The 22,717-nt window shown below is 42.1% G+C and overlaps 1 protein-coding gene across 1 annotated transcript in view; it reads right to left on the bottom strand.

Moving 5' to 3' along the window:
* The window catches only part of LOC143295257 (exportin-2-like), a 45,891-nt gene that overhangs the window by 3,379 nt on the left and 19,795 nt on the right, over positions 1 to 22,717 (bottom strand). Inside the window, exons 13-26 of the mRNA XM_076606841.1 lie at positions 21,201 to 21,293; positions 19,668 to 19,752; positions 18,252 to 18,313; positions 16,307 to 16,440; positions 15,058 to 15,161; positions 14,269 to 14,366; positions 11,854 to 12,004; positions 10,154 to 10,353; positions 7,777 to 7,874; positions 6,702 to 6,787; positions 4,464 to 4,545; positions 3,562 to 3,708; positions 1,793 to 1,890; positions 428 to 561 (exon numbers count right to left, since the gene is read on the bottom strand). Coding sequence (XP_076462956.1) covers positions 428 to 561; positions 1,793 to 1,890; positions 3,562 to 3,708; positions 4,464 to 4,545; positions 6,702 to 6,787; positions 7,777 to 7,874; positions 10,154 to 10,353; positions 11,854 to 12,004; positions 14,269 to 14,366; positions 15,058 to 15,161; positions 16,307 to 16,440; positions 18,252 to 18,313; positions 19,668 to 19,752; positions 21,201 to 21,293 — 1,572 coding nt within the window. The remainder of the gene's footprint in view (positions 1 to 427; positions 562 to 1,792; positions 1,891 to 3,561; positions 3,709 to 4,463; positions 4,546 to 6,701; positions 6,788 to 7,776; positions 7,875 to 10,153; positions 10,354 to 11,853; positions 12,005 to 14,268; positions 14,367 to 15,057; positions 15,162 to 16,306; positions 16,441 to 18,251; positions 18,314 to 19,667; positions 19,753 to 21,200; positions 21,294 to 22,717) is intronic.

Genomic DNA, 22,717 nt, shown 5'->3' with positions numbered 1-22,717 from the left:
TACATATTCAACAACATAATTCCAATGTAGCATTGTATAGTTTAATCTTGTACTGAGCATGTATAAAGTGCCCATTTTTCCACAAATTTGTTATATTCCACAGTTAAGTTAAAGGCAAACTTGTCTACTTCATATGCCTGTTTGAGATCTTTTAAGAACATTTGCAATGATGATTTTACTTTGTTGACTCTGCATTTGTAAACATAGAGTTTAGCTATCAATATATGAGAAACTTCTATCAGTTTTCATTTTGTTATGTCCAAAAAGCACCAGTTTATCATTTAGGTTAAGTCTGTCTTGTCCAAAAATCATGTTGTTGGTTTTTTTGTGTTTTTTTTTAGCGTGCTAAATCCTTGAGACAAGCACTTTTCTTGTCCCAAAATGTTATACATGGTTACATTCCCACAGTCAGGGAGAGTTGCCTCACCTTGCCAGGATGGCCAGTGGCCAGCTTTCCCAGGTGTTTGGCCAGATTCAGCTTAGGGTCGGCAACGTCTGAACCCAAGGGGTCATGCTCCCGTTTCCCCGCAAAGGCCAGCTGAGAGTAGGCTGTCTGGTAACCTGCACATGGAACAAGAGGGCAAAGCTTTCATTTGGTACACCTACGATTCCTTATTTACATGCGAAAGATTTTTTTTTTTTTTTTTTTTAAAGAGGTAAACATACACTCATACCAGAAGGGATGGTACTCAAGATGTTTTGTTTCTACAATCTGCCATTCCTTTCTCAATTTCTGGAGAGAAAAAAACAACAGAAAACAGTCCTGAAGCAGCTCAACAACCACATTTCCTTTGCCAGACTGCCCCCCTCCTTCCTCTCTGCCCAGGACACTGAACATAACACTGAAACTTTTCCTTGTCCCATCTTGTCTGATCACCTGCTTACTTCCGATTTATTGTCCCACTTTGAATGATCATCCGCTTACATCTAGGTTTCTTGTCCCACCTTGAGTAATTACACGAGATGTGAGATGCCTTGTACCGTCTTGAGTAATAGTCCATCCACTTACAATTTTTTGAGGGGTCTCATCTTGAATAATCATCCATTCACATGATCTGTTTCATCTTGAATAATCATCCACTTGCATGATCTGCTGTGACTTGAATAATCATCCACTTATATCTGATTTCTTGTCCTATCTTGAATAATCAATCATCCACTTCTCTGATTTCTCGTTCCATGTGAAATAATCATCCACGTATCTGATTTCTTGTAACATCTTGAAAAATCATCCACTTGTCTGATTTCTTGTCCCAAGTGGGAATAATCATCCACTTACATCTGAATAATCATCCACTTATAAAAGATTTCTTGTCCCAGTCTGAATAATCATCCGCATTCAAACACAGTTTTCAGAACACAGAATTTTTCTTAAACTGTCAACATGCATGCGTACACACACACACACACTACACTTGTAATTTGGAGGAGAAACAGTATAATTTCAGAATTTTTTTCTGCCTGCAGATGTCGTAAACTCCCAAGGGTAGAATGGATTAAAAGGGAGAGGTAAGATACCAATACTACTGCTACTACTAATAATGATAATAGATAGTACTTACATGGTGCAAACTCACTATTTTAAGGGCTCTAATCGCCTAGAATAAAACAACACATATACAATAGTGCATAATAACAAACCTCTGCAAATAAAAAAACAACACATATAAGCGTATCTATACACCAAAACAATACTACAGATTACAGTCATGAACACACACACACACACACACACACACACACACACACACACACACACACAGAGGGCTTGTCCAAATCCATAGGCACTTACCTGGTGTGTCTTCAATCTCAATGAAATGTTCATCATCTGGTATAGACTCATCCTCCGGTAATTCAAACAGACCAATCAGAGCTTGCAAAAGACGGGGCCTGCACACATACATTGTAAAACCTTATAATCCAGATTCATTGGCATTTCCAGATTCATTGGCATTTTAGGAACATTCTTCCCTTCTTTTCCTTTCTATTATCATTATGGCAATTAATGGTGTTCTTTTTTTTCAAATACACTGAACAGATTACATAGATTACAGTATTAATCTATTGGTGTGATACGTGTTGTGTATGCGTTTGTGTGTGTGTGTGGATGTGTGCATGCGTGTCTGTTTACAGTTTACTGATGTATGAATTTGTTGGATTCTATTTATTTGTACAGATTGATGTGCAACAATTCATTGTCTCAAGTTTGTGTGTGTCTGTAAGTGTGTGTGTGTGTGTGTGTGTGTGCGCGTGTGTGCGCGCGCGTGTGTGCCTGTTGTGAGCAAATGTCTGTGACATGCACTAGTTCTGTGTGCCTGAGTGCTTTTGTTAGCAATAAAAGCTCATCAGTTTGACAGCCTTACTGGTGTGAGTCATTTCAAGTTCAGTTTATTATTATCCAATGATCAAGAAGAACTTTAAAAGTTTGGTCAAAGCCAAGCAATTCACAAACTGACCCAAAAGCCTCATAATCATAAACTACTAAAGCCTCATAATCATAAACTGACCCAAGAGCCTCAAAATCATAAACTACCAGAGTCTCATAACCACAAACTAACCAAAGAGTCTCATATTCACCAATCAAAAACTATCCAACATATCTCCTGATCAAAATGACTAATACTGTAATAATCACAATCCAACCAAACAGCTTCATATTCATATACTGACCACAAAGTATCACCATAACAAACTAACCCAAAAAGCCTCCGAATCATAAATCAGCTCAAGAGCTTCAAAATCAATTACAAACAAACCAAACAGCCTCAAAACCTAACCAGAAAGCCTCCTAATGATAAACTAACACAAGAACCTCCTGATCATACATTCACCCAAGAACCTTCTGAATATAAACTAACCCAAGAGGTTCAAAATCACGTTTTGAAACTAACCCGAGTCTAATAATTATAAACCAAAAAGTCTCATAATCACAAACCAGAGACTCATCATCATAAAAGCCTTATATTCATAAACCAAAATGCATCTTCATCTTAAACCAAAGAGACTCATAAAATTAATCATAAAAGCCTTATAGCCCTTAGCCAAAATGCTTCCCAACCACAAACTAAATGCATAAATCATAAACCACAGAGCCTCATAATCATAAACGCCTCATAATCATAAACCAAAATGCCTTGCAATCCAAAACCCAAAGAGCCTCGCAATTTTAAATGCCTTATAATCCTAACCCAAAGAGCCTCATAATCATAAACACCTCACAATCATGAACAAAATGCCTCATAATCCTGACCCAAAGAGCCTCAAAACCATAAACACCTCATCATCACAAACTAACAATGCCTCATAAATACCTCACAATCATAAACAAAAAAGCCTCATAATCCTTACCTAAAGAGCCTCATAACCATAAATGCCTCATCATCACAAACCAAAAATGCCTCATAACCCCCCCCCACACACACACACATCACCCTCCCATACACGCACACTCACAGAAACCCACCCTCAGACTCCACCCCTCTCCCCACCCCTCCCTCCACACATCAAAGCCCTAAGACCCCCGCATCCCCACCCCCCCCACTTCCCCCCCCACAGACTCACCAGAGAGCCTCGTAGTCCCCCTGCAGCATGGCGGGGGCCTCGGTGAGGATCTTGGTGAGGCCCACAGCGCAGATCTTGCGCTCCGTGTGGCCCGACACCTTCTGCAGGTCCACCAGGAACAGGCGCTCCACCACCATGGAGAACATCCTGAACACAGATATACATATGATAAAAAAAGAAAACAAAAAAACCAACAACACTGTCCGACAGCAAATATTTCGGCGCTTGCCTTCCTCAATGCTTGTGAATGACGTGTTTCAACAATGACGTCAAATTCAGACTGAATCCAGTTCGTCTTCCAAAATAAACGGAACTCCGACATCCAGGTGAGTGAACAGCATGCCTGAATGTCTGCCCTCTCTTGACTGTGTTAAGTATAAGCTGCTGATCAAGGATATACACTTTAATCAAACCTGTGCAACCAAAACCACAGTTTCAGTTATCAAGGAAGCGTCAACATGTTCGGACAAATCCATTATACACTGCACAACATCTGCAAGGCAGATGCCTGACAGATGCATAACCCAATGCCCTAGTCAGGCCTTGAGTGCATGGGTATAAATTTGTGAACCAATCAGAGTGGATTTTTTCTAGATGATTTTTGCCATAGGACAACACTCTCGCCGCCGTGGGTTCTTTGTCAGTGCACCAAGTGCGTGCTTCACACGACCTTTATCGTCGCATTCAAATGACCAGACCTGATTTTCCAGACAAACTTGGGAGAAAGAGTGACAGCAGGAATCAAACCCTCAGACCTTCACAGACACTGTACTGGCAGATAAGCATCTTAACCATTCTGCCACCTTCCTCCAAAACCACAAATCAACGTGGGATACAGACTGAACATATGACACAAACACAAAATAAGCAACACTAATGAAAACCTTATCATAAGAACTCACTTTTGCTGGATTCCGTCAATCATTTCGATGAGGGCAGGTGCTCCATACTTGATAGCGTACAAGCAGAAGAAGATGAGGAGACCTGCAAATCAAATGTCAGCTGCTGATAAAAGTGTGACTTAGACCTTTATACAGCTACTGTAATTTTCAGCCTACAAAGCGCAACTGGTTTTTTTACTCAAAATCTGACCCCTGTGTCTTACTGGCTGTATGCACCTTCTCTGTGCCTGGAAACTAACATCTCCAACTTTCACAACAAACTCAAAATATGACAACATTGTTGATGACAATAAACACACACGATCACACTAAACAGCAAGTCCTATTTTTGATTCAGTTTTCTGAAGATGACCTTACTACTTCAACGCTACTCAGAAAACTACATCTGGTGTCAGCAGAGCCATACGAAGGACTTATACTTAACGGTGGGGGAAGGTCTGAGGGCTTCTATGCGTGGGGTGGGGTGGGGTGGGGGGTGGGGTGGGGAGGGTTCTAAGGGCATCTGTGTGTTTGGGGTGGGGTGGGGGGGGGGCGGGCTTGTGTGCGAGTGAGTGTGCATGTGTGTGTGTGTGTGTGTGTGTGTGTAGAGGGGGTTATAGGGCATTTTTGGTTTGTGATGATGAGATATTTATGGTGAAGAGGCTCTTGGGGTTAGGATTATGAGGAATTCTGCTTCATCTGCACCCTCATACGGGGAGTGCGTCTTATGCCCTGCAGCCTCTTGAAGGCCGGAAAGTACAATAATCAGTAATGAGTTGTACGCATCACCCAAACACCTGAATGAAGGCCGGAAAGTACAATAATCAGTAATGAGTTGTACGGATCACCCAAACACCTGAACGAAGGCCGGAAAGTACAATAATCAGTAGTGAGTTGTACGCATCACCCAAACACCTGAATGAAGCCTGGAAAGTACAATAATCAGTAGTGAGTTGTACGCATCACCCAAACACCTGAATGAAGGCCGGAAAGTACAATAATCAGTAGTGAGTTGTACGCATCACCCAAACACCTGAATGAAGGCCAGAAAGTACAATAATCAGTAATGAGTTGTAAGCATCACCCAATCACCTGAACGAAGGCCGGAAAGTACAATAATCAGTAATGAGTTGCACACATCACCCAAACACCTGAATGAAGGCCAGAAAGTACAATAATCAGTAGTGAGTTGTACGCATCACCCAAACACCTGAATGAAGGCCGGAAAGTACAATAATCAGTAATGAGTTGTACGCATCACCCAAACACCTGAATGAAGGCCAGAAAGTACAATAATCAGTAATGAGTTGTAAACATCACCCAAACACCTGAATTATGCTGCTCCTGCAAACCCCACGGCTAAAACTCCAAATCTGGCAGCAGATTTCAGTGACTGTGACTTTGCAGTGTTGAAAGTTTCAGTTTCAGTTTCAGTAGCTCAAGGAGGCATCACTGCGTTCAGACAAATCCATATATGCTACACCACATCTGCCAAGCAGATGCCTGACCAGCAGCGTAATCCAACGCGCTTAGTCAGGCCTTGAGAGAAAAGCCTCCCCGGCGGGGAACTGAACCCCGGTCTCCCGCGTGACAGACGGGGATACTGACCACTATACTACCGAGGAGCAGTGTTGAAAACAGTTCACTGTTACACTGAGTTGCAGTTCCAATGACTTTCAAGTCAGTTTCTCCAGAACATTTCTTTTTCTTTTGCGTTCACTCGTATGCACACGAGTGGGCTTTTACGTGTATGACCATTTTTACCCCGCCATGTAGGCAGCCATACTCCGTTTTCGGTGGTGTGCATGCTGGGTATGTTCTTGTTTCTGTAACCCACCGAACGCTGACATGGATTACAGGATCTTTAACGTGCGTATTTGATCTTCTGCTTGCATATACACACCAAGGGGGTTCAGGCACTAGCAGGTCTGCACATATGTTGACCTGGGAGATCATAAAAATCTCCACCCTTTACCCACCAGGCGCCGTCACCGTGATTCGAACCCGGGACCCTCAGATTGACAGTCCAACGCTTTAACCACTCGGCTATTGCGCCCATCACCAGAACATTTCAGAACATGTCACTGTCACTGTCACTGGTCCTGAAGCCTAGTTTGGTGGACATGAGGGCTGCTGCACTGCTGAACAAATCACCAGCATTCTTTTGGCGTCAAAGGAGCTTCTCTCTGTCCACTCAGTGATGTTTTAAAACATGTAATTTTATAAGAGAAAACAACAACAACAGCAACAATAACTTACTTTTCACATATTTGGTGGTTTTGGAGCTTTGCAGTCTCTGAAACAGCAGGATATAGATTTGTCGTGTGTATTGAGACACCAAAGACCTGTAACAAAGAAGCAAAACACACACACACACACACACACAGAGCTTTCATTTTGCTGAGTGAATCTCCCATGCACACATTGAACACAACACACCCTTGAGAGACAAACTGAAGTCGACAGTGTCAGAGAATATTACTACGAACACTGACATGTCAAAGGATTTAAAAGCAGGAGACTGGGAGTCATGGCAGTGTATAGCAGCTGCAGACTGACTGGATGAGTGGACAGAGGGTCAGATGGGAAGATAGGCTGGAGTCAAGTTTACTCCTTTGACAAAACTCGAGTGCTCTGGCTCTTGTGCAGACCTGTGTCATTCTGATGTCTGGTGAAAAATGTACCACAAATATCACGCAACTGCTTTTATCATTCTTGCAGCCTTGGCTCATGTGCTGAGTCATTCTAATGACCGGAAAACCTTTAATTCCTGGTAAGATTTTAAACTTTCACCATAAAACAAACAAACACACAGACACATAAGAACACATTGACAAATGAATCAGGTTGATAACATGGACTCAATTTGTTGACACATGTGTCAGTGAAAAATTCATCAGCTGACTCGGGGATAGTTCTTTTAGGGATAGTTGTGGAAAATGCTAGGCAGGCAGTCGATGAAAGTGACTCTGGGCAAGGTGAATTTTCACCTGACTGGCTGAGTACCTTTGGATTTTCTGTTCTCACTGTCATTTTTCAAGATTAACCGAGGAATTTTCTTGACTCAACTCACAACTGAAATTGTCAAGACCAGTTCAACTGGATGATTCTCTGCTTTCAGATACGCTAATGCATAAAACACATACACCCACATACACACACATATTCATTCTCACACATTCACATCCACATACTCACAAACAACACACACACACATACATTCACTCACACACATACAGACACACACACACACATTTGCAAAGGTACACACACAAACACACACGTACACATACATAAACACACACACACACATATATAACTAATGTCCACTCACTGCGGCATGAACTCAATGATGGAGTTCAGGATGTAGAAGCCCTCATGGTCATGTGTTTTGGACGCCAGCAGTTTCTGGAACACTCCCAGCAGGCCGTTCTGCAAGAACCAACATGTGGCCATGACAACGTCAGCCCCCACAGATCACTGTACTGCATCACATTGTTTTGTATTGTATTGCATTATGTTGTATTTGTAGTGTATAGTACTGCATTGCATTATATTGTATTGTATTATTATATAATGTTTTGGATTGCATTGCATTATATTGTATTTGTACTTTATTGTATTGTACTGCATTGCATTATATTTTACTGTATTTGAATTGTATTGCACTACATTATATTGTGTTGTATTTGTATTGGATTGGATTATATTACATTATATTGTATTGCATTTGTATTATATTTGTTTTGTTCTGTATTGTATGTTTTGTACTGTATTGTATTGCACTGCATTATACTGTATTCATATTGTATTGTACTGCACTGTATTACACTAAATTATATTGTATTGTATTGTATTGTATTGTATTGGAGTGCATTTTTTTGTCACAACAGATTTCTCTGTGTGAATTTTCGTGCAGCTCTCTCCCCCCCGGAACTCCTAGCAGCAGTGCAGCATCACCCCCTTTTTTCTTTCTTCTTTTTTTCTGTCTGCAAGTATCTTCTTTTTCCTGTCAAAGAGGATTTTTCTACATAATTTTGCTAGGGACAACCTTTTTATTACCATGGGTTCTTTAACGTGTGATCAAAACAACAACAACAACCAAAGAATCAAACAAGCAAACAACGGTGCCATCCCCCTCCCCCCACACCCCAACAAAAAAACAACAAAAAAAACACAACCTGCTTTTCACCCTCAATCTGCTACGCTCCTTCCAAGATGTAGAACTGATTTTCGTATAAAAAAAAAATATTGAAAACATAAAAGACGACAAAACACAACAAAAACAAAACAAAACTTCAAATGATTCAAGATTTAATTTTCTTTCACCCTTTCTGGGGTATGGAGGACCACCAGGCTACGTCCACACTAACTGACTAAGCCCAGAACAGCAGCTGGCCAAAAACTGTGTGCACATCATTTTGCGCTTTCTTCTTCTTCTGCATTCACTTATATGCACACGAGTGGGCTTTTACGTGTATGACCGTTTTTACCCCGCCATGTAGGCAGCCATACTCCGTTTTCGGGGGTGTGCATGCTGGGTATGTTCTTGTTTCCATAACCCACCGAACGCTGACATGGATTACAGGATCTTTAACGTGCGTATTTGATCTTCTGCTTGCATATACACACCAAGGGGGTTCAGGCACTAGCAGGTCTGCGCATATGTTGACCTGGGAGATCGTAAAAATCTCCACCCTTTATCCACCAGGCGCCGTCACCGTGATTCGAACCCGGGACCCTCAGATTGACAGTCCAACGCTTTAACCACTCAGCTATTGCGCCCATCATTTTGCGCTTTCCAAACATGTATGCTGGTGGTAAGTGTTCACATTGGCCACCAGCCATCTCCAGCCAGCAACAGCCAGCTTTTTTTACTTATGGCATGCACACAAATGAGACAGGTGGCTTGTCCAAGGGTCGGAACCCTTCAATGACACATAACAGCTTGAATCCCAATATTATTCATTTATTCCGTCTGGAGATCGCCGAAGCCGACGGCAACTGGCTGTCAGTAACTGGCTGGGCTTAATTGTGGTGAACATAGCCTAACAAAAAAAAGAAAAAAAAAAAAAAAAAAGAACAACAACAAGAACCCCCCCCCCAAAAAAAACAAACATGAAAAACAACTAATATCCAAAATGTATGAATAACGCTCACACAGCGAATAATCACATCAGATTCTCAAAATGCATACACGTTATTCTTCTTCTTCACTCGTGGGCTGCAACTCCCAAGTTCACTTATATGTGTAGGAGTGGGCTTTTACGTGTACAACCGTTTTTACCCCTAGCCATGTAGGCAGCTATACTTCTGTTTTGGGGGGTATTTCACAATGTTCAAAGCATACCAAATCAATCTACAGAATTGCTTACCAATTCTTCTACTTCTTCGTTTGTGGGCTGCAACTCCCATGTTCACGAGAGGGCTTTTACGTGTATGACCGTTTTTACCCCCAGACATGTTGGCAGCCATACTCCGTTTTCCAGGGTATACGCATGTTAAAAGCATACCAAAACAATCCACATAACTGCTAAGGAATATTCTGAAGGTATGCAGCCATACTCCGTTTTCGGAGGTATACAAAATGTTCAAAGTATACCGAATCAGATCTACAGAACTGCTAAGGAATATTTTGAAGAAAAAAACACAAAAACAAAAACCGATGCCAGCCCTCCGCCCAAACCCCCACACGGTAAAACCTCCCCTACCAGCTTCTCTCCCTCGATCTGCGTGGACCCCTGCATGATGAAGGCCTGGATGAGGCGGACGAGGGGGGGGATGTTGCCGGGCCGCTCCCACAGCACGGGGGCCAGCAGGTGAGGGAACAGCGCCATGTAGGTGTCCGGCACCTTGCTCGTGTGCACCTCCATCAGCAGTGACAGGATTTGGAACACGTAGGGGATGAACTCTGCGCAGCAAAAAATGCACATAGATCACATTAATAGATATATATATATATACCTGGTTTTCACATGTATGCAGAGATACCTACCCCTATCACGTGTTTGTAGGAACAATCATATTAACATATATACCAGGTTTTTACATATACAGAGATGCCAACCCCTGTCACGTGTTTGTAGGAACAATCATATTAATAAATTAAATATACCCGGTTTCTGCATACAGAGATGCCAACCACTGTCACATGTTTGTAGGAACAATTATATTAACATGTATACCCAGTTGTTTTTTTTTACAAATACAGAGATGCCAACCCCTGTCACGTGTTTGTAGGAACAATCAGGAAATCTGGGAGGAGCATTCTGAATTTGGCAGGAACACTTGGACTCTGAGACACATCACCAAACATACAGTTTACCTACAAGGCATACAAACACTTGGGCCCCTACCAGCAACTCGGTGTAACTTCTACAATCAAGCTGATCAGTCCACTCAATGCTGTTTCAATGTAAACACTCACGCGATTAGCTGAATATCATCACATGAGACCACGTTTAGTAGTAACTGCCCTGGCCTTGTGAATCGGTAGATCTAGAGCGTTTTGGCCACGTTATGACTGGCAAGCATGTGACCAAGTAGTTGAAAATGAACTTGCTGGAACAATTTTTACGTTGGCGTAACATCGAAACAAAATACGATCCAGTATAACAAAATACGGCTAAATCGTAACAGGTGGCATCTCTGCGTATATGATGTATGTATGATAGTCAGTCGTGTTTGACTAAGACCATCCGAACAGCAGAGGAGGGAACTGCTGTCCCGACAACCTGGGCTAGAATTTGATAATAGTGGAGAGTGTCTTGCCCAAGATACATCCCCACTCTCTCGGCCAAGAGTGTTTTAGGACAGTTGGGGTTGGGCACATATCATGATATTAATGATAAGAAGAAGTTTATTCACATAGCGCCTTATCAAATAATTTTGCTCTAAGCACTCTACAATTAATTTTATTTTATTTTATTTTAAACATATATCATCCATTTAAAAAAAATGCAGGTTGATACAACGAAGAAAACATGACAATTAAAAAAAAAAAATGACACTGCATCAAAGGTAATAAAAATAATAATCCAATCCACATAGTACCCCTAATGTAAAACATGCTCACTATATAGGGTCTGTCTGGGGGGGAGGGGGGTGGGGGAAGAGAGAGAGAGAGAGAGAGAGAGAGAGAGAGAGGAGGGACAGTGTGACAGAAAGAAGGAAAGTGAGGGACAAGGTGAGAGAGAAAGAGAGCACGCGTGTGTGTGAGTGTGTGTGTGTGTGTAAAAGAGTGCAGGGAAAAAGTGAAGGGGAGAGAGAGAGAGAGAGAGAGAGAGAGAGAGAGAGAGAGAGAGAGAGAGAGAGAGAGAGCAAGTCTGTGGATGCATGCGCCCACATTTGTGTAGATGTACATGTGTGGCTTCTCTAGTGGCCAGAAACAAGACGAACGACGGTGCTTTACCCTGCACGTCCTGCTGCAGAATGTCGGTGAAGGGCGTGAAGAGGGCCTCCTCAAAAGTGGACACCGCCTCGGGGGTCTGCTTGCACGTCGTGCGGATCGCCACGCACAGTGACTCAAACAGGTAGTGGTTGAAGTGCGGCTTGCTCGGGTTCTGAACATGCGCACACGTACACACACACACAAAAATCAAGTCACCACAAGTGAATAATCAAAAATCACAATCTAACACACAGTCCCTCAGACCTTTCAGGGGCTTGCTAAGGTGTCAAATCACGACAAGCCAATAATACCAAATCACAATCTAGCACATAGTCCTCAGACTTTTGGGGCTTGCTGAGGTTTTAATCACCACACACACACACACAACACACACATACACAGACATCAAGTCACCACAAGTGAATAATCAAAAATCACAATCTGACATAGTCCTTCTACTTTGGGGGCTTCCTGAGGTTTTTACCACTACAAACAAACACACACACATACACACACACATATATACACGTTAAGTCACCACAAGAGAATAATCCAAATCACAATCAAAGATAGCCAAGACAGACTACCCTCAATGAAGTTCTCACCAGAGCTATTCTATTTTATCATTCTAAATTTTCAAATAGTCATGGAATATCATATACATAGCATTGTATTACTTTTCCTGATAACAAATGTCTCCGTGTGAAATTTCAGCCTTTCCCAGTTCCCAAAACCAGAGTGCGTCGCTACACCAATTTTTTGGGGGGTCTTTCTTCTGTCTGCAAGAGTATACTATTTGTTTCCCTATAAAAGTGGATTTTTCTACAGAATGTTGCCAAGGACAACCCTTATAATATAACCAATACATGTAAGAAGTATGACACCAACACATGCGACTAAAATTCACAGGCCCAAGATCTCACCCGTGCAGGTCTGATTTGCCTATTCCTGTTTCACCTACTCTTTGATCATTCCGCCACACTCAATGGCCTCTTGAGAGTTTGCCTCTTTGTCCCGTTTTGCCTACCTGCCAGTCCCTTTTCACCTACTCAGTCACTCTCTCCCTCTCTCTCAAACACATAAATATATACAACATTAATAATGTTAGTGCCCAGACGCCACTAACAGCTTCTATGGACACTTGTAATTCTCTATGGGTGCAGAGGCAGAGCAGAATATGATGACCGCATTCACAACGGGGACTTCTGAGCAAATACAATACAAATCAGTTTAGGATCAAGCTTTGTCAGTGTCTACAGTAAAAGAGACGAACACATTCTGCTGCTTCAAAATTATCAGTACAAAGACCAGACCGTCAACACAATGAGTCCAGGGCTAGCAATGAAGAAAAAAAGAGCTTTTTGGTTGATTTCTTAAAATAAAAATAATAATAATGGACATTTATATCGCGCGTTTCTCCAGAAATACTGTTTAAAGCACTTTACATTTCGTTCCCCACTCCTCGCCTCCTCTATCAATACCCCCCCACCCCCAACACACACACACACGGAAGCATGTGCTAGAATACACTCATGCAACTGAACACTGGACACAGACTCACATGCAAACAGTGCAACCGAGTACGTATCAAGCAAACTGGGAACAGGCGGATCGGGATCACTAGTTTACTGATCAAGAATTCATTGTAGTGTAGTGTATTACTCTTTTTGTCACAAAAGATTTCTCTGTGTGAAATTCGAGCTGCTCTCTCTCCTCAGGGAGGAGAGCGCGTCGCTACAATGAGAGCACCACCCTTTCTTTTCTTTTTCTTCTTTTCCTTTTTTTTTTCTGCCTGTAATTTTATTTGTTATCCTATCGAAGTGGATTTTTCTACAGAATTTACACTGAGAGTACCAACCTTTTTTTTTTCCTGCCTGCAATGTTACTTGAACTCCCTCCTATCAAAGTGGATTTTTCTACAGAATTCTGCCATAGACAACAACCCTTTTGTTGCCTGCTGTGGGTTCTTCACATGTGCCAAGGGTGCTAAGTGGAGTGATTGCCTAGAGGTAACACATCCGCCTAGGAAGCGAGAGAATCTGAGCACACTGGCTCGAATCACGGCTCAGCTGCCGATATTTCCTCCCCCTCCACTAGACCTTGAGCGGTGGTATGGATGCTAGTCATTCGGATGAGATGATAAACCGAGGTCCTGTGTGAAGCATGCACTTAACGCACGTAAAGAACCCACAGCAACGAAAGGGTTGTTCCTGGCAAAATTCTGTAGAAAAATCCACTGTGATAGGAAAAACAAATAAAACTGCACACAGGAAAAAATACAATAAAATGGGTGGTGCTGTAGTGTAGCGACGCACTCTCCCTGGGGAGAGCAGCCTGAATTTCACACAGAGAAATCTGTTGTGACAAAAAGAGAAATACAAATACAAAAATACAGGTCAGGAAAACGCAAAATCAGGGATGACTCGTTTCTCTCACCTTGCTGACAACGATCAGCTTCTGCGTCAGTCCCTGCAGAAGCTGGGGGACAAGGGGGACAATGTTTTCCTGAAGCAGTGACATCGTCCGCATCACCGCTGAAATCAACACCCAAAAGAATCACGTCAACACAAGGCCGACTCCTTATATATAAAGGTTTATCAAAACCCTTGTAAAAGAGAAAGACAGGTGGAAGGAGGGAGGGAGGGAGGGGATGGAGTGGGAGTGTGTGTTGTGTGTGTGTGTGTTGTGTGTGTGTTTGTTGTGTTGTGTTTTGTGTGTGTTGTGTTGTGTGTGTATGTGTTTTGTGTGTGTGTGTGTGTGTGTGTGTGTGTGTGTGTGTGTTGTGTGTGTGTTTGTTGTGTTGTGTTGTGTGTGCGTGCGTGCGTGCGTGCGTGCGTGCATGTGCAAGTGCTTGTTTGTGTGCATCTGTGTGATTGTGTCTGTGCACGCTACTTTGGGTGTGTGCATGTGTAAGTGCATGTTTGTGTGCATCTGTGTGATTCTGTCTGTGCATGCTACTTTGGGTGTGTGCATGTGTAAGTGCATGTTTGTGTGCATCTGTGTGATTGTGTCTGTGCACGCTACTTTGGGTGTGTGCATGTGTAAGTGCATGTTTGTGTGCATCTGTGTGATTGTGTCTGTGAATGCTGCTGTGGTTCTCTTTATTTATGTATGAGTTTATATGTACATGTATAGGAGAGAGACAGAGACAGAGGCAGACAAAGAAACAGAGAAAGAGGAGAAGGAGAGAGACACACACTGAGCCATCGCACCGGCAGTGCTCACCTTTCATGATGTACTCGTTCTCCCCAGATCCCTCCTTGTTCATGGCGCCAAACAAGTTGACCAGCAGGTCTGTGGCAAACGGCTTCACATCGTCCACAGTGATCCTGAGAGTGGACACCAAGCAAGAACGCTTAGTACTTCTTCTTCTACTTCTGCGTTCGTGGGCTGCAACTCCCACGTTCACTCATATGCATACGAGTGGGCTTTTACGTGTATGACCGTTTTTACCCCTGCCATATAGGCAGCCATACTCCGTTTTCAGGGGTAACGCTTAGTACAAATAGAGTAACGGAGTCATTGATGGCCTGTGCTCTTCTTTTGGGGGCTGAAGGGCCTAAGACAGTAAGTAAATATGGAGTTATTTGTATTTGTATTTCTTTTTATCACAACAGATTTCTGTGTGAAATTCGGGCTACTCTTCCCAGGGAGAGCACGTCGCTACACTACAGCACCATCCAATTTTTTTGTATTTTTTTTCCTGCGTGCAGTTTTATTTGTTTTTCCTATTGAAGTGGATTTCTATACAGAATTTTGCCAGGAACAACCCTTTTGTTGCTGTGGGTTCTTTTACGTGCACTAAGTGCATGCTGCACACAGGGCCTCGGTTTATTGTCTCATCCGAATGACTAGCGTCCAGACCACCACTCAAGGTCTAGTGGAGGGGGAGAAAATATCGGCAGCTGAGCCGTGATTCGAACCAGAGCGCTCAGATTCTCTCGCTTGCTAGGTGGATGTGTTACCTCTGGGCCATCACTCCCGGGAAAATTCTTGGTGCTGGTCAGGTGTGGCACTGCTAAGGTTGCTTTAAGCAGCCTAGTCCTGTTGCATTTTGGACTGTGTCTGTGTAATGTACGTCGTAAGGGGATGGGAGGGGCGGGGTGAGAGGGGCGGCAACTGTTTTGCTGCAGCAACCATCACTACTACTACTACCACCACTGCTATTGCTACCCCTACTGCTACCAGTATTGTTTCTACTATTGCTACTACTGCTGCTACTTATATTGCTATTACCAATCCTACCTCAACTACTACTGCTAGTACTACTGCTGTTATTACTAAGCTATTATTAATGCTGTTACTACTACTGCTACAACCACTATTGCTATTATTGCTGCTACTGCTGGTGCTACTACTATTATTGCTACCACTGCTACTACTGTTGCTACAACTACTGGTACGACATATTGTAACTAATACTGCTAAAAGTACTGCTGCTACTACTATTACTGCTACTACTGCTGCTACTTACGCCGCCACGCCGCCAGTGCGGACCATGAAGATGCGCTCTATGGTGTGGGCGGCATAGGTGTGCACCACGAAACTGTCGGCCGTCAAGTAGCGCATCAGGTGAGGAAGGCTGGCCACCAGCACCTCACGGGGCACCTGCCAATCATTTATCAATTTCTTATTATCATTCAAAATATTCTAAATCATTTATGCAAATATTACACAGACCAATGGTCTCTCTCCATTACCACTGGAAGTCATTTACAGCTTAGTCTTTTGTGAAGGACCATGACTCTCAAACTAGGAGGCAAAATTGCACTGGCTCTTAGTGCTGCAGCCTTGGATGGTAGTGGGCCCTTTGGGAACCATCCCAACACCGACTGTCCTAAAGCCCTCTTGGCTGAGGGAGTGGGGATGTTATAAGTTGGGCAAGACATTCTCCACTACTATCAAATTCTAGCCCAGACAGCTGGGACAGCAATTGCCTCCTCTGCTGTTCTGAAGGTCTCAGTCGGACACGACTGACTATCATACACATTGTACAAAGAACAGCAACGCATTTAAAAACAAACACAAGGAAAATGTGAAAATGAAAATGAGCCCATGGCTACAACACACAAGTCAGGAAATACCCTGAAAGTCCCAGTTCAGCAACTCCCACTGAATTACTACAAAGTACAAAGAACACAAATGCATTTAACGAACAGAAAAGGAAAATGTGAAAATGAAAAATTGTCTATGGCTATGGCACCATGTAAAGAAATATCCTGAAGGTCCAGCATCAGCCAACTCCCACTGAATTACTGCATAGCACAAAGAACGCAAACACATTTCAAGAACGCCAGGAAGACAATGTGTCTACAGCTACCATGACAGGAAATATCCTTGAGGCCTGATATTGGAACTCCTGATGGAAACAGTCTGTTTGTAACTGCAGTCAGTATGCCAACTAATTACAGTGTGAACGAGTCCCACTTGTAACTGCAGTCAGCATGTCAACTAATTACAGTGTGAATGAGTCCCACTTGTAACTGCACTCAGTATGTCAACTAATTACAGTGTGAACGAGTCCCACTTGTAACTGCAGTCAGTATGTCAACTAATTACAGTGTGAACGAGTCCCACTTGTAACTGCAGTCAGTATGTCAACTAATTACAGTGTGAATGAGTCCCACTTGTAACTGCAGTCAGTATGTCAACTAATTACAGTGTGAATGAGTCCCACTTGTAACTACAGTCAGTATGCCAACTAATTACAGTGTGAATGAGTCCCACTTGTAACTGCAGTCAGTATGTCAACTAATTACAGTGTGAATGAGTCCCACTTATAACTGCAGTCAGTATGTCAACTAATTACAGTGTGAATGAGTCCCACTTGTAACTGCAGTCAGTATGTCAACTAATTACAGTGTGAACGAGTCCCACTTGTAACTGCAGTCAGTATGTCAACTAATTACTAATTACAGTGTGAACGAGTCCCACTTGTAACTGCAGTCAGTATGTCAACTAATTACAGTGTGAACGAGTCCCACTTGTAACTGCAGTTGGCATGTCAACTGATTACAGTTGTGAACGAGTACCACTTGTAACTGCAGTCAGTATGTCAACTAATTACAGTGTGAACGAGTCCCACTTGTAACTGCAGTCAGTATGTCAACTAATTACAGTGTGAACGAGTCCCACTTGTAACTGCAGTCAGTATGTTAACTAACTGCAGTGTGAACGAGTCCCATTTGTACGTGGAAGCTTTGATTATTTTTATATTCTTCTCTCCTTTTTCCACACGCATTTATGTATTCACACATCCCACTCACACTCTCCCTCTATCTTTTTACCCCTGTATGTATGATTATCTTCACACGATGCGTGTTTTCTTTAAAAATGTTCTAATTCAGGGAAATGAATGTGACTGCTGACCCTAACCTATCAAGTCCCTGAAAAAAAAAAAAAAAAAAAAAAGTACTTACCTGACTGCGGAAAACCATCAAATACTTGATGGCATCTGCTTTGAGAATTGGGTTCTTGTTGACTGCAAAAGCATCACAGATGATTTTCTTGTAAATGTTTCATATTTTCATTTAGAAGATACTAAAAGCCTATGCAGCATTTGCCATCACCATCTTCACACACACGTTCTGTTGCAAAGGCAAACCAAATTATTCAATAATACATCGCTTGTGTATCATATATGCGTTAACAATACACAATTTTCGATCATTTTTTTTTCATATACTACAACAGTTCAAGCATCAGCAGGCTCTTAACACTTTACAAATTCAACGCCTGAAATAGATCAGACACAAAGATGAAGCAGAAATATATATGTGTCACAGAAGGACAATCATCAAAATTGCTGATGCGCAGTTCACAATACCTATGAAGTAGTATACATTCTCGATTCAACATCCAATACACTCTAGCACATATACACAAAAGAAAACAACAACAAGAATAAAAACAACTAAGTAAACAACCAAGATAAGAACAATCAGTTACCAAAATACGTGTGTGCTATCAGTTTCAGTGTCCTCTGGCAAAACTCTGTGTAAGCAATCCACTTCTGAGAGGTACACAAATATATACGCAAGCACTTAAGACCTGACAAGCGCCTCGTGTTATGCTGTTGTCAGGCGTCTGCCCAGCAGATGCTGTGTTGCTTTAATATATGGATTTGTCCAAACACAGTGACACTTGGGGTTGTATACAAGAACAGGCTCAAGAAAAAAACAACAACCCAAAAAACTTGAAACAAACAGAAGCTTGTAAACTAAGGAAATGTAAAAACGACAAATCCATACATTCGCAGGGGGGAATCTAAGAAACAGTAACAGGGTTGTTTTTTTTTGGTTTTGTTTTGTTTTGTCTTGTTCTTGTTTTCAAGTCTTCACGTTTTGCAACTTCACTGATCCTGTTGCGGGGTGATGCGAAATCAACGAAAGCCGGAAAACAAACCAACTAACCTGTCAAAACTAACTCAATTAGAAGCACTGACGGGCAAAACAGCCGAGTGGTTAAAGCACTGGACTTTCAATCTGACAGTCCCAGGTTCGAGTCTCCGTAAAGGCGCCTAGTGGGTGAAGGGTGGAGATTTTTCCGATCTCCCAGGTCAGCATATGTGCAGACCTGCTTGCGCATGAACCCCCTTCGTGTGTATACGCAAGCAGAAGATCAAATACGCTCGCTAAAGATCCTGTGATCCATGTCAGCGTCCCGTGGGTTATGGAAACAAGAACATACCCAGCATGCACACCCCTGAAAATGGAGTATGGCTGCCTACATGGCGGGTTAAGAACAGTCATACATGTAAAAAGCCCACTCATGTACATACAATTGAACATCGGAGTTGCAGCCCACAAACGAAGAAGAAGAAGAAAAGCACTCACTTTCTGTGGACTGAAGGTCTGTGAGGATCTGTCCCTGGTAAAAGTCCATGACGTTGACCAGCTCACTGGTCTGGGTCACCCCTTGCTGCCCACACAACCACACACACTTGGTTTCACTTCTTCTAGCCCTCAGCTAAATACCTGCCTGCTACAGCTCCCCTGGACCAGCATAACATGCGACCACTGCAGTAAAAAAACAACAAAGGGTTGTTCACTAAAACGGCGAAAATCGACGGAGAACTGGTGATTTGGTCGAAGGAAGTGGAGGAGGTGGTGGGTTGGCATTGTTGAGAGGGCCAGTAGTAGAGGGCCCAGAGTGTCAGCGAATTGATTGCGATCGCGCCTTAATTTTAGCACGATTGCCCAATTGAGCTACATAATTATGTGACCTGGTTGGAGACATAATTTGTCAAAAAACAAGAACGCTAGAAAATCGACAGACAGGCAGAAAATACGAAAGAACTTAGCCGTATGAAGAGCACAGGAACAGAAGTCATGATGACTGCCGGAAAAAGAGGGCGCTAGCTAGCGGGACAAAGGGGAGGTTACCTACTTCCGGGAGGTTATCGGCCGTAGTTGCTTTCATTTTCTTCACATAGGCGGATAGTAGTTTGCACAGGACAGGAATGTCAGAACCCTGCCGGAGTCTGCACTAGTTGGGTCACGGTTAAGTATGTGTAATTAAACTGTTGATTCAATCAGTCAAACAAAGCTTCCTTTTCATGCTTCCGGAATCTGCAAATGGCTCAGTTTAGAATGCCAACTGTACCAAGCAAGAATAAATGAAATCATGATAGTAGTTTTTGGTGTTTTTTTTTTAGGTCAGCAGGACTAAACAGAAGACTGAAACAGGTCTCTCAGAAAAAGAATTCTCCATCTGTTGTTTTTACTGGCAATGATGCTAGAGGATATGTACATGTTGTTCATCAGAAAAATTTAATAAACAGTTTGGGTAGCAATACTTCTGAAAATTAAATGTCATCATGTTTCAGTTGTAATCATGTAAAAAGTAAGAAAGAGAGACAGAGAAAGAGAGTTAGTAAGAGAGAGAGAGAGGGAGGGAGAGGCAGAGACAGAGAAAGTGCATGTGTGCAAGTGTGTGTGCGTGCGCATGTGTGTGTGAGGACAAAAAGACCTACTGCAGTGAAGTGCACTCCATAAACCTACCTTCTGTAAAAAAATAAATAAATAAAAAAAGAAAACTAGACATATACAGGCACTTGCAGAACATTAAAGATAGCAACAAACGTCTATCATGAGAAAAAAGAAAGAAAGAAAAAAAAACATTCACAAAAGAAACAGGAATGGGTCTGTCCGAATCACGTTTTTCTTTTCCAATGTGTTCTTTTTCCTCTTTTGTTTTTTTTCATTCTTTTTTCTTTTCTTTTTTTTGGCCAACAAAGCCATGTGTAGAGCACTAAAAAAGAAAAAAAGAAAAAAAAAAAAGTGCTCTGTGACTTGCATGCAATTGAGGTCACACACACACACACACAAACAACAAAAAACAAAAACCAACAATAACAACAAACTTACCTTCTGTGTCTTGCCTTTGGAGGCCAGAGAGGTGACCAGGTACAGGGCAGAATCTTTGTTCTTCCAGTTCTGAACAGGATCCTTGCCATAAGCCTGCACACACACACACACACACACACACACACACACACATGCATGCATGCACATACACACATACATACACACACACACACACACACAGAGGAAGAAATACAGATGAATGAACCAGCAGGGCAGAAAATAAGAAATGCATGAGACCACAGAAAGAACAGAAAAAAGACAGAAAAAAAACGAGAATGGAAAAAAAAAGAAGGGATTTTTGTAATGTTAATTTGTTAAAGTTGGAAAAAAAAAAGAAAAAAAAAGAAGGGATTTAAAGATTTAAAGCACAGATTTTCCAGATGGATTTAAAGATTTAAAGCACAGATTTTCCAGATGGGAGTATCATTTATACTGAAAGAGCCCCACCCCCCTCTTCTTCAACCCCCCACATCCCCATAATGGGGTGTGTACGGTAAGGCTCCACAGACCTCCAGTACATTCATTCCAGAGAGAGAGAGAGAGAGAGAGAGAGAGAGAGAGTGTGTGTGTGTGTGTGTGTGTGTGTGTGTGTGTGTCTGTGTGTGTGTGTCTGTGTGTCTGTGTGTGTGTGTGTGTGTGTGTGTGTGTGTGTGTGTGTGTGTTTGTGTGTGTTCATATATTGAATATAAAGCATGTCAAAAGCACGTAATTGTCTGTTCAATTATGTACACACATGCAGAGCCCTGACCACTTTGGCTCACTATTAAAACAAGAAGAAAAAAAAAGTCAGACAGTAAGACAGAATATGTGACTGTCGTGAACAGGGATCCAAAGAAAGAAAGAAAAAGAGCAACAAGAACAACAAACTATCCCAACTCAGAAACAGGTCTGCCTTCTTCGCTTTCACCACCCCTTTTCCAGTCTATCCCTTACACATACTGTTCCAGAAATGACTTCTCTGAAACCACTTTAACAGGAATGTTAACATTACAAAGCCATGTCCTAGCTGTATTTTTCAAATGAACCGATACGAAACTGGAGAAAAAAAAGAAAAGAAAAAAAGTTAGAGCAATGCAAGAGAAATTATCAAGACCAGATATTGGCTCAACAGCCTTACAAATATACATATCCTATCCTATCCCATCCTATCATATCACCCACCCACACCACGCCCCCCGCCTACTCTCCTGCATAGGGTGCATCCAAATAATGTGCAAATACATAGATATCAACATATATAAAAACTAAACAAAACAGTACAAGGTAGAGCAGTGATTCAAAAGCAGTTTGATAATTAAGAATATTTTCACCGTGTTAAATTGTTTCATCAATCCATCCTTCAGAAAATCAACACGGGAACTGAATAAAAACAAGTTTAAAAACAAATAAAATAAATGACAAAAAACCAACAAAAACCCACAAGCATTTGATTATTTGTGTGGCACATGACAGGATAATGTGCAAGAATATTGTCACACTCCAAGAGAAGCATGAATACCTAACAGACAAACATTGCC

Source organism: Babylonia areolata, chromosome 20, assembly GCF_041734735.1.
Source record: "Babylonia areolata isolate BAREFJ2019XMU chromosome 20, ASM4173473v1, whole genome shotgun sequence".
Classification (NCBI taxonomy): Eukaryota; Metazoa; Mollusca; class Gastropoda; order Neogastropoda; family Buccinidae; genus Babylonia; species Babylonia areolata.
The sequence above is the reverse complement of the archived record's forward strand: the minus strand, read 5'-3'. Positions and strand labels throughout refer to the sequence as shown.